The sequence below is a fragment of the Pelodiscus sinensis genome, chromosome 1 (genome assembly GCF_052426305.1).
Source record: "Pelodiscus sinensis isolate ZL-2025 chromosome 1, ASM5242630v1, whole genome shotgun sequence".
NCBI lineage: Eukaryota > Metazoa > Chordata > Testudines > Trionychidae > Pelodiscus > Pelodiscus sinensis.
The window spans coordinates 167,670,896-167,686,580 of record NC_143052.1 but is presented as its reverse complement, the minus strand read 5'-3'; the positions used below and the strand labels follow the sequence as shown (position 1 = coordinate 167,686,580).

The following is a 15,685-nucleotide window of genomic DNA, read 5'->3' as shown; positions in this document are numbered from 1 at the left end:
GTGCAGAGGTCGTTGATGAGGTCCACGATGTCTGCACTGGACCAGGCGGGTGCCCGCCTCTTGTGGACCAGGGCAGGCTCCCGGGAGCCGCCAGCCTGGTCCCGGGAATAGGGGGAGGGCTGGGGAGCATCGGGTGGCTGGCTCGAGCCGTGCCAGGTGCAGGGTCTGCTGGCTGGGTGCTGGCAGGCTTGCACCTGGCACGGGCACCGCAGCCAGCCCGTGCCCCTTTAGGGCATCTGGGGCCGGGAGGGGGGCAATAGAGTTTCCCTGGTGTTGGCCAGAGTGGCCACCAGGGAAAGCTGGGGAGGGCTAGCCTCCCACTAGTTCGAAATAAGGGGCTACACACCCCTTAATTCAAACTAGTAAGTTCGAACTAGGCTTAGTCCTCGTGGAATGAGGTTTACCTAGTTTGAACTAAGTGCTCCGCTAGTTCGAATTAAGTTCGAACTAGCGGAGCGCTAGTGTAGCGTCTATCAAAGTTAATTCGAACTAACGGACGTTAGTTCGAATTAACTTTGTAGTGTAGACATACCCCAAGAAAGGAGGCGGGCCAAAAAATAGATTAGTTCTACAATGGAGATCCCCACACTGAAGAGTTCCCTCCTGCTTTCAGTGTAGTGAAGAGAGTATGCCAGACTATTTGCTGTTAGACACACATTTTAGCTGAGGCACTGCAGCATTCAGCTGGTTTCGTTTCCTATGCGTACGCCAGGGTAGAGGAGAGATGTCAAATCCTACAATGATAAAGTCAGGCATATAATTCCAATTTGATAGAATAGCAGTTTGCATACTGCAACAAAGGGTGAACAACGGATAATTTAGAGGAGATGAATAACAGGACATGATAAGGATACACAAAATGAATGGAGCAGAGAGGTAGGTCAGATACTCCTATTTAGCCTCTCTTATAATAAAAGAGTAAAAGGATAGTCAATTTAAATAAATACATTTAAGTGATTTTTAAACACACACACACACACACACACACACACACACACACACACACACACGGCACAATTTAGTCTGTGGAACTTATTGCAGCAGGATGTAATTCAAGTCAAGAGTTTAGCAGGAGTCAAAACCACCAGACATTTCAATAGATAACGAGCATCCAGTAATGGCAATCAGATTTTTTTTTTTAACATTTGGAAGAGATATGAACCCTCTTGTTTCAGAGCATCAGACACCTAAATGATAGGGACGAGGAGGAAACTTCTTTTTCTGGAGTTATGTTACTCCACTGTTGTCTACTTTGGGATTTCTTGCAGCTTCCTCTAGAGTACCCAGTACTGGCCACTGTTGCAGACTAGATATAGGACTGTATGGACCAATAATCTGATTCAGAATGGCAATTCCTATTACCCTAATACTTTTATAAAGTATTAGAAGATGTTCTTAAGTGGCTACACAACAGTTTTAAAAAACTGGGAAATAGGCAAGGGGGACAAGAAGCGAATCTCTGTTTAATAAGATTTATTAGGCACAGGCACTTAATATTGTGATTCTGCTAACACCTTTCACTTGAGGATCCCAAACCACAATACAACCATTTAGTTCAGGTCTTGAGACACACCTAAAAGGTATTATCCCCAATTTACTGATGAGGGAACAGTGACAGATGACAAGTGATTTACTCAAAGTCATGTAGCAAGTCAGTGGCAGAGACAGGAATGGAACCCCACCTTCTTTCACTAACTTGCCAGAATCAAATCCAGAGCCCACATTTAGCGAGATGATTCTCAAAACTGAACCCACTGAAGTAGAGCCCATCTGATGTATGCCAACTTGCACTTTTTCTAGATCTAGAAGAAACGGGGGCCATGAGATGAGGATGGCATGTTTGATGTATTTACATATAGATGCAAGGAAAGGAAGACAAAGAGGAGAACAGACTTGGTGGACTAGAGGAGAGCGTGCATAAAAGTTTCCAGAGTTTTCCTGTGCATGAGAGGGGCCATGTAAATTGATACATTGCGGTAGATGGTTTATTAGACCAATTATAAGGGAGTTTGAGAGCACAGGATGCTGCATCTCTGAGGGAACTAGCTGCCCATGCTACTGTGAAACAATATATCCTTAAGTGCTGGAACTATGGATGCACTGTAGCACCCTCTGGTTTGAAATAGTTTCCATAATATACAGGGTTTACACAGTTTGGTTCAGTGGCACTCAGCATCCCCACTATAAAAACTATTCCAGCATCTCAAATATATTTAGCCCAATGAGGAAAGCGACGTAGACAATTCACTAAACCCAGAAAGCAGAAATTCCAGCCAGATGAGGAGTAATCTTGGACCTGCCTCTTACCTGTAGGTAGAGTGCTACGCAGACACAAAATCTGTATCTGCATCAATATCTGAAAAAAAGGAGTTTCACATATCTGCATCCATATACGCAGATGTGGATACCCACAGATATAAAGTGAAGATTTGGGGATTTTCTGTATTCTATCCGTAGGCTGCTTTGCCTGAAGATCCACACATGGGCGTGTCAGAGGATAGTCAATACTGAAACCATCAGAACACCCCAAAATTCTGTTAAACTGAAATCTAGGATCCCTCCCATTCTTCCCTTCTGTAAGGAGGTTCTGTCTACACTACATTTGGGTATAAATCACTCTGGAGTGTGATTTACAGTCAGGCACAGCAGCTGCATAACACAGCAGAATACCAGACCACAGTGGCACTGGGCCTCACAGCTCATTACTTCTGGCCATTTGTTTGCTTCCTGGAGACCAGATTTCAGATTCAGTGGAGAAGACAAATGCCACCTCCCTCCCCTGCATCCCAACCAGTCCAACGGAGCTGTGACTTGAGGAAAGGAGAGGGACAGGCAGAGCATGTCTCAGGCAAGTGATTTGTTGCTGCTGCTGGAAGAGGAACCAATGAGGAGAGATATATGAATGCTGCAGAGGTCTGGATCCTCCACACCTATGACCTCTCAGGTTATATATCAGTGCCATACTGTGCTCTGCAACTGACAACACAGCGATTAGGCAGCCCCCACAGACACAGTGATGTAACTGAGGCAGCTTGCTGCTTATAGGGCCAGGTCACTAGGAGAACTGGAGGAAGGGGGGACCACAAAGAAGCCAACAACTGACTGAGGTGTAAAGAGGAGGCAGCATCACACACACCCCAGGAGCAGAAGTTGGTGAAGGCTGACAGCAGCAAGAAGATAGAACTTGGCTTTGCTGCTGGCTGGCCAGGAGGAACATGGCACAGAATATAAATTAAGTGCCAGCCTGCACAAGCTGAGCAAAGCTTACCCAGATTGAACTGCTCGGGCGGGACAGCGAGTTAGGGAATAGCAGGTGTGATATAGCTGGGCCAGAAGGCAGCAGGAGAAGGATCAACAGGAAGTATAAGCCCCCAGAATGATCAGAGCCCTATTTCCTGCGGACTATGGAGAGGTTAATACAGGTTAATTAGAGCACCTGGAGCCAATTAGGCCTTGCCTGACATCTAGTAAAAAACCCAGCTTCAGTTAGACAAGAGATGGGAAGACGCGCTACCTGTAATTTGGAGGTGTACTGGATCAGAGGAAGGGAGACTCTGCCCAAGTAGGGCCAAGAGAAACTCTGCCCAAGTGAGAAGGCCGTGAAGCTGAAGACGCTGGGGCCAGAATAGGGAGTGGACCTGGGTCTCTCCTCCATTCTCTCCCCATCCAGGGCACTATCAAGAGCTCAAAAATAGGGGCAGGGGAGGTGTGCTGACCCTATTACACCAAGGAAAAGCATGAGACCCACCACAACAGTGTCAACCAATTGCCACACTGGGCTAAGAAACATGAGGGGACCACTAAACGTTAAGCTAGTCGTATTCCAACCCTGCTAAAATTTTCACTTAAACCTGCCCAGTCACCCAGGAAGGGGGGGGGGGGGGTCACAGATCTCTTAGCATGAACTAGCCTGGTACATGGGGCACTGCACTGCAGATTCTTCATTGGAGAAAACTGTGCTCACGTGGTTCTGACTTGAAGAACCAAAACTAAGACATAATCCTCAGAATTCTCCTACAGCTCTTTCACAGCTACAAAACACCAGGAGGCAATTAGAGGATGAAAGCAAGATGACTTCACATAGCTCCAATGGATACAAGAGGGCCCTGATAACATAAGAATGGCCAGACTGGGTCAGACCAAAAGTCCATCTAGCCCAGTATCCTGTTTGCCGACAGAAACTAATGTCAGATGCCCCAGAGGGAGTAAACAGACACAGGAAATCATCAAGTGATCCCTCTCCTGTCATCCAATTCCAGCCCCTGACAAACAGAGGCTAGGGACACCATTCCTACCCATCCTGGCTGATAAGTTTTGATGGACCTACCCTCCATGAATGTATCTAGCTCTTCTTAGAACCCTGATTCAGCTATCCAATCCCCAACATAGCCCCAGCATCCTTTATAGAGCAAACATACTGGTAGTCAGCTAAGCTTTTCACGGGATTCCCTTCAATATGCCAAGGGGTCTTTGTGGTTGATCAAGCAGGTTTTTTACCCCCACCTCTAACTTCTATGAAACAAGGACTCATGGTGCTGCCTGCCTGTTTTTCATAAGTTCACAGCGTCTGAAGTTAAATGTGTCATGGTGATTTAGAATCACTTCAGGTTGTGGGTTTCAGGTAATCCAGGAAATACTGAAAGGGACCCAACCCAAACCCGGATTCCCTATAAACAAAGAGGAACCCTCAGAGCGCTGTGCATTGAGCTACAAAACAAACTTGATTTCACTGGTTTTACAAAATGAGCGAGAGAATTTTCAAACCCAAGTGGCATGACTTTAAACAATCCAATCAGTCCAACAGTTAACGATTGAAGGCTCTTGGCTTCATTACACAAGGGACCCGTTCGGAGATGGAAAGAACAAACACCACGATAGCTCATGGTGCAAACAGCGGCCAAAGGAACAGTTAACAGGATGCATTAGCACAGCAAGACATCATTGTGCTGACACGGAGTCAAACAGAAGCCATTAGAGCCAGGCTGCACTAGAATACCACCTGACCTCAGAGCCAGATACTCCAAAGCCTTCCAACCTCCTGACCTCCAGGTCCCAGAGCCACCTCTTGTATCCAACAGGAACAGACTGTTCAGTCACCATTTACCATGAACCACAACATTAAGTGAGCCAAAAGCCGAGACTATGCAGCTTCCAAAACCTGGTCATGCCCCCCTCCCTATTCCCACTTGCCCCACAGAGAGAGTAGAGATGCTAAAAAAAAACCCACCTTCTCTCCCACCAGGCTTATCTACTGCCAAAAAAGCCGCTCAGCCTAATGAAGAATTTAAAAATTCATAACTGGATGAAAGGAAAAAAAATGGTTGGTTACACTTAGGAGAAAATGAGAATAATAACTCACTGAAGACTCAGCAGCTCTTTTTGAACGGGTTTGCTTTCCTCCTGAGTGGGCTAAAGGCCATGGAGGACACACACGCATGATAACAAGAACCCAAGAAGAGGAAGCCTGGCTGCAAACCTTAGCCCACCAGTAACTAGAAGCATTCCCCCATCCAGCCACCCCCACATACAAGGAGTCACTGCCCTGACTTTAAGGTGGCATTTCCCCTGCTGATAGGGGGATGTTCTCACACTAGCTAACAGAGTGCTCTGCAAGAGGTCAGGAGAGACTATTGCATTTCATGTGGAAAAACTGCCACTGAGCAGAAGAAGAAACAACTGATTGCCAGCCTCCTCCACCCCACCCCTCCCTGCCCTACTACTTTCCTAGCTTCCTCCTAGGGCTCCATTAGTCCAATTGAGCCCCACACTGTCCCCTCAGGAAGGGAGATCAGGGCAAATTTGAACGTGCTTTGCTCAAAAGCCAGGATGGTACGCAACTGCTTTTAGAAGGAAGGCAGAGAGAAGAAGCTAGTGCTTATTAGCCCCAAGTCAAAAGCAGTCAGGCAGGCAAAACATCTAGGATTTGCAGGGCACAGCATATCAGCTTCTCCTGAAGGAAGGGACAACTTCACAAAGCTGGCGTACGTCCGCAAAAAAAAAAAAAAAAAAAAAAGGCTGTAAGCCACATTTTCCTCAAGGAAAGCAATTTGCAATCCTGGTTGCCTCGAAAAGCAGCGTCCCCTCTCATCAACTTCTTTATGGCCAAGCAGGGTGAAAGAAGGCCAGCTGTCTAGGTCCTGTATACGCCTTCCCTCTCTCATAACCAGCAAGTGGAGACTCTCATCCCAGGCAGAACCTGAACTCTGATCCCCATTGAGGCAAGGGGACCCAGTGCAAGCAGAGACACTTGGTCTAAATGCTTTCTACAGACGGACGGGAGTCTATGCCTAGTACTTCACCATCCGCCACAACCTAGCAGTTCACTCCCCTCAAGAAGCTATTTTCCATCTTCACAACTCATTTTCTTCTACCCCAGCAGGCAGAATGGGTCCCACTTCACACCCATGCACAGCAGACTCTTTTCCTTCCTGGAATTACCTAGCACCCTTTTACTGATGTCTCCCCTTAACTAGATAGCCTCATGTCTCCACGCCACAGCTTCTCCCGTGACCCACCTTCACACTTTAGAAACTGGCTGATCGACAAGGTGTCAAGTCCTAGCCACAGCACGAGGGATTTAACTATCAATGAAAATAATTAACTGGTCAAATGATTAAAACTATATCATTTAACTGGTTAACAGTTGGTGGGCACAGGGCAGCTAGGGTTGGGTGGCTTTGACTAGGCACGGGGGGGGGGGGCGCCCCACAGCTGGAGCTGCCGTGATGCAGCTGGGGCCGCTAAAGAATAGTCAGAGCCATCATGCTGAGGATAAAGGCTGGGGCCACCACGGTGGGGCAAGAGGTCCATCACCCCTGCTGGGGCTGCCGCCATATGACTAGGGCCCACTGGAGCTCCCGCAGCATGGCCAGGATCCTGCCTGCCCCTGCCATAGCTGTTGCAGCACAGCTGGGGGCTGGGTCCCAACAGGGCTGCTGCATCATGGCCTGGGTTCTGCCTGCCCCCTCCAGGGCTGTCCCGGCAGGGTTGGAGATGCTGCAGCACAGCCAGGGCCGGGGCTCCCCTGACCTGGCTGGTTCTGATAGGCAACCAACAGGTCTGGTAGTCCAATTAATCAGTTACCCAGTATGCATTCCAGTAAGGCAAATGCTTACTTGGTAACCTGTTAACACCTGCTGGAAAATGTTTATTTCCAAAGCTTGCAGTGCTCTTGGTGTGCAGCTCTGTGCTTTCTTTGAGCTAACTCTCCTCTTCCCTACCAGCAGCTTCCTGCTTCTATCACCATTTCAGATGCACAAGTCATGCAGCTACTCTAAATTCTTCTTTTTCCCCATGGGTCACTCTGGTCCTCCATCTCACTCTAACAACTTGAGATTCAGGAGCCTCTGATATCCGCCCCCTCCATCCATCTACACCCCATTCGTAAATGCTTAAAATAATTCAGGAATTAAATGCTTAAACCAATATCCATAATCCTAAAGGGTTAAAAGCCTTCAAAGAACTAGTGATTGCTCAGAGTTGGGAGAGAGATACAAAAATATTTTTAATCCAGTCTATTCTCTGCATTTCTCATCCTTAGTTACTTTAGTTTCTAGGGACAGTTTATATTAAAAACCAAGATCTAGGTTCCTTCGGAGTCCATCTGCTCCTGCTATTTATAATCCCACCAGAGGTCAGAACCTTCTGTTTTACATGGTGACTACTGTGATGTCACAAACAGAGCTGGGTGTGACTTCTTGTGGGGGAATAAATATCAGGGAAAATGTACTTATATGAAAATAAGATTTTGTTTACTTACAACTGTTCCTTAAACATTAAGGAAATGAGGAAAGACATGCACAGAAAACACAGCAGACAGCATTCTCCAAAAAGACTCATTTGCAAATATTACCCAGAAGGCACCTTTGAACGCTTTCTCCAAAGATGCGAGCTTCAAAGGAGAGAGAAAAGCCCTGTCAAAACAGTGTTTGCATGATCTGGCCAGTACAATATGTAACTATGATATTGTTATTATTGTATTTCCCAAAGATATCAATCCCAAGTTGTTTTTCAAGTGCTATTGATGTCCTGTGACCAAAAAGTGCTGAATGGGCAGAGTTTGGCATTTTAAAGGATTTCAGCCTCAGAAAAACAGTCACACGCTTATACACGTTTATTCTCATTTTAGAGATGGGAAGACCGAGACGCAGAATTTAAAAGTGCCTTAAGGTCACAAGGCAGAGTCAGAAAAAGAACACCTGTGTCTTGCTTCTTGCCTCATGCTCCTGCTGAGCAGAGAACATCGCACCATCTGCTCCAGCAACAAAGCCATGCATACTCTGACAAATCCAGGGTGGAAGAGAGGGGAACAAGTCTCTAGTCACAGCAGCCCCCCAGTTGTTATCCTAGTCACTTATTGTAAAGGGGTGGGGGAATAGTGAGCTGATTATACCATGGCATTCAGAGTCAGGCATTCTGAAGTCCATTCCCAGCTCTATTTCAGATTCAATGGAACACTTCAGGCAAGGCTTAATCTTTACGCCTCAGCTCCCTCACTTGTTACACTGGGATAGCATAGACCTTAACCTGACAGAGATGTGCCAAGGCTTTAATCAAAGTATGAAAACAACTCAGAGAGCCTCTCTCTGAAAGGTGCCAGGAGAATGCCAAAACAAGGCAGCTCTTTCCAATTCGTTTAGTACAAAGGAAAAGATCACCTACATCACCCTCACCACAGGAAGCTCATCCCACTTCTTGTTCCTTTCAGTATCCATTTCAACATTTACCTCTTCGTTTCAGCCTCAGGAACCTTGTCTATTTGCTTGCCTTTACACTTATCTAGCTGGTTTCCTCTCTTCCCTGACACACAAATTTGCCCCTTTGGCATAAAAACTCTCTTCTCTGTACTGGCATCTGGAACAGGCTTCCCATTTTCTGCACATAAATCAATTCCATGTCCTGCTTTCAGCCAAGATTTGAAATGCCTTTCCGCCTCGCCTACATTTCTCTTGGTTTCTCTCCTCTTATTAAGTCTCATTACTAGAGTCTTAATTTATTCTCTCACACTGTATTTACATCATTGTTTCCTATAATTTACACTATAAACATTCTCTTCTTTTGTACGATCTCCATACTCAAGCATTTTAGGACACAGCACACATGGGACATACCCGCACATGGAGTTTATTGAATTCTAGTACAGTCAATGCAGAAAGAAACCAATACTTAGTGATCTGGGCTCCAGAGAACAGAGATAAAGCAAACACCTTACCCATCAGTTTCATCTTGGCGCTGTAGCTCCCAAAGTACCTTTCATCCGTGGTGGGTGTGTGGCACTCATACTCGCCAGCGTCCCGGTCCTGGAGTGCCGTGATGTGCAGCAGGACAGAGTCTCCTTGTACTCTCTCTACATAGATTTCCTTACTGTGCACACGCTGGGTGTAGATGGCGTAAGGGAAGGAGGGATCCATGGTGCTGATAATCTGCACTTCCCGCTCTGGGGCAGATGGCAGGTAAATGGACCACTGGAAATTCTGCTCTGAGGGACCCTGGTAGCCACTCACCTTGCACCAGATGGTGATGTGGGAGCCCTCCGTACGGTATAGAGGGCTCTCCTGAACAGTGACCTGACGCTGTGCCAAGGCCATGCCTATGAAAGAGAAAGGATAAAAAGTTACTCCAAAATAAATGAAAGAAAGAGAGAAAGAAAAAGGAAAAGTAATCCACAGACTTCGCTATATAGCAAATTAACACTGTACAGCCTCCCACCCCTTTCACTTAGATAGCCATTTCCTAAAGCTGTCAGAAATGAATGGTAAGTACCACCCTAACCTAGTAGATGGGCACATATGTGAGTGATTTGCCTAGGATCAAAAAGGGAACCAGAAGTTGAGTGGTGAATAGAATCCCGGTGTCCTGACAGCCAATCACCGGACAACACTCGATGTCCGATGTCTCATCACTATTTCATATCAAATCACTATTGGAATGAAAATGCTTTGAGAGTCTGAATCCAAAATGCTTGGTTTTTTTGTTACTTACAACATCCAAGTTATAACACAGATGTGGGTCAAAATTAAGTATCTTAAGAGATCTATTAAAATAAGTTGTGGTTTGGTCTAAGACCTGTTCCTGAAGTGCTAAAACCCTGGACACAAGATTAGTTGCTAGCTAAAAAAGAAACCAGATCAAAAAGCGAAATGGATTGCGCCAGGGTCACTGTCCAAATCCAGTCAAAACCAAAAACTAAAACAACATCAGTGAAAAGCTATAATGATAATAATTTTTAAATTTGGGTTTTAAACATCAAAGTGGTTAAAAGAGGTGAGGAATATTTTTAGCATTGTTTTTATCTTGGCAGGGGAGGGGAGACATGGGGTAAAAAACAATAGCATTTAGTACAGTGAAAGATACATACTGAGGCCAAAATGCAGGACAATGTAGCACTTTAAAGACTAACAAGATGGTTTATTAGATGATGAGCTTTCGTGGGCCAGACCCACTTCCTCAGATCAAATAGTGGAAGAAAGTAGTCACAACCATATATACCAAAGGATACAATTAAAAAAAATGAACAAATATGAAAAGGACAAATCACATTGCAGAACAGTTCTGCAATGTGATTTGTCCTTTTCATATTTGTTCATTTTTTTAATTGTATCCTTTGGTATATATGGTTGTGACTACTTTCTTCCACTATTTGATCTGAGGAAGTGGGTCTGGCCCACGAAAGCTCATCATACAATAAACCATCTTGTTAGTCTTTAAAGTGCTACATTGTCCTGCATTTTGCTTCAGCTACCCCAGACTAACACGGCTACATTTCTATCACTATTCTATACTGAGGCCAGTCACCCCTGGCTACTTGGGTCAACATGGTGGGACATCTAATTTCCACAGGCTATACCACTGTATAGAAAAGAGAGGACGTCTGCAATCTGCTACATTTTACACCATTTATGACCTGATAGCTCTGACATGGACACCACAGCTCTCAGTGGGTCAGTGTTCAGGCAAAAATTACTTGAAATCTAGTTTGTTTGCATCTATAGCAAAGGTTCTTGGGTTTGGCGATTTGTGAGTTCTCCTAATTTATTTTGTTACCAGTGGTACGCACACATGGCGAGGCCAATCACCCCGGCTCCTGTTACGGTTTACTTGTGATCACAAAACAGCACTAAGCCGATTTAAAGCAGCCCAGCATAATCATGTTTGCAAATGTTATCCATTTTTTAAAATAATAATAATGATAATGCTGAATTCCAGAGGAGAATTTAATCTTTTCAAAAACTAACCACGGCAAGTGAAAGAGGTGGGTTGCCAACTGAGGATTATTGACTTTCACCCGCCCCTCCCTGAGGACAGCAGCATCCAGATATGAAGTTTTCCCAGCAGAAACCTTGGAACAAATCCAGAAAAGATTGTTCTTACCAGCTCTAAAACAAATTGTGAAAAATGGCTCAGCACATCCATCAGGCCATGCAACTGAACAGATGGAGTACAATTCAAACTATTAACTTGGGCTCAGCTCACTGCTGCTCCAAATTATGTTTCTTTTTCCTCTTTATGAAATAATGTGATTTAAGAGGAAGCAAGGAATATCTAGCACACTGGAAGCTAAGGGGGGCAGGAAAAGCAGACACACTGGCTCCTATGCTGCTAGTCATGCCAGTATCTCCTTCCCAATGGTGAGACTGTTGCCAAGCACACCAACCCCCTAATTCCCTGCTCTGGGGAACCTGAGGGACTCGCACACACAATGAGAGCTATACCCTTTGACATGAAGAATTTTTTAGGATGATAAACATTAAGTTCTATGTTACACATTGCACTAAAGGTTTGCAACCCCAAACACAACTCTTCCAGGGAAAAACAAAATCTGTGACCACGTAATTTAAAAATTGTATCCTAATGCATACCCACAATGGGGGCAAACTGATGTTGCACGGGCTGCCTAATTCTGGTGCTTTTTAATTCCTTCGGCATGCATGACTCTGTAGTCAAAGTTTTTTTAACGCAGTATTTTTGTTTGCTCTGTTTACTTTAAAACGTAGGTTCCTAGGTTGGTCTGTTTGTTTTAAACAAATTGAAAAACAAGTTCTATCATGTGTAACCATTTTAACCCTCACCAAGGTCATCAGCAATTCTGGGAACTTTGGCAGCAGCGCGGAGGGGTGGCAGGCAATTCCCCAAGCGCACCGGCTCCCCATACAGAGGCAGCAGCGCATGTAAACATGTAACTGCTGAAAATGTCAGTGGTTACACATTCACAAAAAACTAAAATTTTAACACTGCTACCCTTTTCCTGCCCCTGCTGCAACCCTTCACCCGAGCCTCTGTCCCTGCTCCACAACCTCCCCACCCCTATTCCACCAAGCCCTCTCCCCCAAGTGACATGGCTGGAGGCACTTGCACTGGCAGCAAGGGGAACTGGTATCCACAACAGGGGTGAGGGCCGCCCCCATGCACACCCGCAGCAGTGGGAAGTGGAATGATCTGGCCCTTGCCCTCCACTCCTCTGGCTTCCACCCGTCGGCTCACTTCCCATCACTGCTGCGGATGAGCAAACAGAATGCAGGAGGATGGTTCCAGCCCTTTTCCCAACTTCCCTGCCCTCAACGCAGCTGGGAGGCAGAGGAGCAGAGCAGGCTGGGCCCAGGTTGCTCTGCTTCCTGCAGCCGCCAGTAAGTGTGTATGTGGGGAGGAGGGAAGGGGTCTGACCCCTGCTGTCATCACCAGGCCCCCCAGACCACCGTGGGGGCCCCAAAGTGAGAGGCGATTGCCTCGAGCCATCCTCGGATACTGGTTCTTTCCCTCTCCCCCACAATGTTACATGAACATATGACCTTTTTTATCTCCCCCTTCCCCCCCCCCCAACCACATGTCAGCCCTGCCCATCTGGATTTCAGTTTAAAGTCTCTTCCTCCTTTTTCCCCCACCAAGGCAGGAGCGCAGTGAGGCATTGAGCGCACAGGAGAAAAATTTCGCTTTTCTCAATTCTAGGGCTCCACGTCAGAGCAGTCCCCAGCTAAAAAGAGGAGAAATTGCAGATACAGCAACGTGCTGTTCAGCCCCAGTCAGGAGCATGCTCAACAAGCGCTGCTCAGAGCCGATGGAATGGTGCAAGAATTTTGTTGCCAGCCTGTAACGAGACTCTAGAATACGGGTGAACTGTAATGTTTAAAAGCTTAAGTTCTGGTGAATTTTCATAGGGGCAGCAAGTCTCCACACTTAGGGTGATAGCTCCTACCATCCTGCCAAGCATCAAACCTCTGCTCCAAAGCACGAGGCAGCAGCCCCACAGTTTTTCCCACTGTAGGAATGTTTATACCTCTGCCCCACATTCTCCCTTTTCCCCCAAGTTCCCTGTAACCTCATTCTCAGACACAATTGAAACCATTTGCTAAAGCTTTCAGAACAAATTCATCATGAGGCAGACACCCATCCAGATTTGCTTGGTTATAAGCTACAGAAAAAGGGCCTTACAATGGAAAGGCTTGGACAACTTTAAAATTACAGTGGTGACATATTGAGCTTCTCCTAGTCTAACTAAGAGCTTGGCCATTTGGGGCGTGGAGTAGGTGTCAGAGCTGGAAACTGAGTTCACCCTTCTGAAAGCTATGCAAAAACGTGACGAATCATCAGGCTTTGGGACCAGCACAAGACTCCTCCTTCAGGTAATCTGGGACTCCAGCACTCCTCATTCCAGCATGACCCTGATCTTTCTCCACACACACAATTTGTTGGGGATAAGTTGGAGCCCTTCTTTCATTACCTTACCAGGTTCTCTATTAACATGGAATTTTATGAGGAATAACTTCTGGGTAGGGCTGAGAAAACCCATGGAAAAGTGGCCACCAGCTGCAGTGCCTCTTCCCTTTGCTTATTGTTTAAGTTCTTCCAGAGAAGGGATGTTAAACAATTAACCGGTAAGCATAACAGTAAGCATGAGGCTTTCCAGTGAATTCCAGCAGCAGCTGTGCTGCGCCAGAGCAGCATTGGTTACGGAGGGGGGGCCAGTGGGACCAGCAGCAGGACCCCATGGCCACAACGGCAGGCACTGAGTTAAAAAAGCTGAGCACAAACAGCTGACCACTAGCTTTTAGCCAGTTAACCATTTTAACATCTCTATTCCAGATCACCAATCCTTCTTTTACCTTGAGGTCTGAATTCCCATTCCTCAGAATATGGTATAAGAAAAAGGTTTTCCCTGGCTTTACAGGGCTTCAATACATTTACATGATAGACTGTTCCCTTTCCCATTCCCCCCATTTAGATGACCACAGTCCTCACTTACTTTATCGCCTAGTAAGGGGCTTACCACTTTACCATTAGCTTTGATTCCAAGCTTGTAAGAAACAACAGGACTCAGTTGCCCAGCTGAAAAAGACACATCCACGTCCCTTTGTTATACTGTTGTTCCTGTGTTTCTTTAAGAGTATCTCGAGCATATGCCTCTATAACCTCCAGGCTCTGGTGCAACTTTACAGCTCTGTGTTTGGCCTTCACATACTCAGTCAAGTAAGCCTCTTGATTGTCGCCCATATAACTATTTGAAGGGTGAAAACCTCATGGAAGCTTGAGGCACATATTTGATAGCAAAGAGTAAGGCTGTGAGTAGTTGATCCCAGTGTCAGGGGTCCTGGACAATGACCTTTTGAGCATCATCTTAAAAGTCAGATAGATGGTCTAACACTTACTAGCTCCCATACATACTTACTTCCCCAGAATGTGAAATTTGTTCTCTGGTCTTTCAGGACCACTTTGGGAAACCCAACCTGTGCAAAGCCCTTCAGCAGCTCATTGGAAACTGTGTTAGTGACACTGGGGAGTGGGGAAGGGGAATACCTGGTGGTACAGTCCACAACGGCAAATATGTGCTGGTGCCCTGAAGCTCTCTTTTCTAAGAAACTCATAGGGTGAATTCACGCTTTAAGGCAAAGCCATAGATACCTTCTCAGGCTATGTCTACACAGCAGCGTTATTCCGAAACAAAGTCTGTATCTATACATAAGCAGTTATTTCAACAATGTTGAAATAATATTGAGCCGGAGGACTGCTTACTCCGACTCCTGTAACCTTCATTGTACAAGGAGTAAGGAAAGTCAGGGGAAGAGTTCTCTCTTTCAAAATACCTGCTGGGTAGGACAGTGCCAAAAGACGAAATAAGCTATTTTGACTTAAGCCATGCAAGTAGCTCATGTTGCGTAGCTTATTTCAAGTTTAGCCCTGCTGTGTAGACATGCCTGCAAAGATTAGTAGGAATTATTCTGGGTCATGATCTGTCATCTTAGAGATCATCAGAACTGGAGATTTCCCTTAATTAAGGAGGGTGCATTTCCCATAAGGGACGGAATCTGAGGGGTAGTGGCTGGTACTAGCCCTGTCACCTGTTGTAACTACTGTTGCTGATGAGCTGCCATATGTTTGAACAGCTGCTGTTGCTGCTTTTGTTATTGGGTTTGAGAGTCTGCCAACCATTGCAGGTGCTGATTCACATCCATAGTTCTGAGGCATATACAGGGAAGAAAAAAAGGTCTTTTCCCCCCTTTCACTACAGGGATGGCCTGCTCACAGAATCCCAATTCAGCTACCAGGTTGTCATCAGTTCTTGATGGGGGTCTTTTGACAGGTCTCTACTGTCCCTGACTGGCTTCCTTTGGTTAGCCTCCGGTCAGGATAATCCTTGGCCCCTCCCTTCCAGCCTCTAATTAGGCCTACATCTGCTCCAGTCTCTTTGGCTGTG

The 15,685-nt window shown here is 45.9% G+C and overlaps 1 protein-coding gene across 5 annotated transcripts in view; it reads right to left on the bottom strand.

Moving 5' to 3' along the window:
- Window positions 1–15,685, bottom strand: part of IGSF3 (immunoglobulin superfamily member 3) — a 154,389-nt gene that overhangs the window by 102,636 nt on the left and 36,068 nt on the right. For all 5 annotated transcript variants that reach the window (XM_075909263.2, XM_075909248.2, XM_075909275.2 and 2 more), the window contains one exon: window positions 9,212–9,589. In XM_075909263.2, coding sequence (XP_075765378.2) covers window positions 9,212–9,589 — 378 coding nt within the window. The remainder of the gene's footprint in view (window positions 1–9,211; window positions 9,590–15,685) is intronic.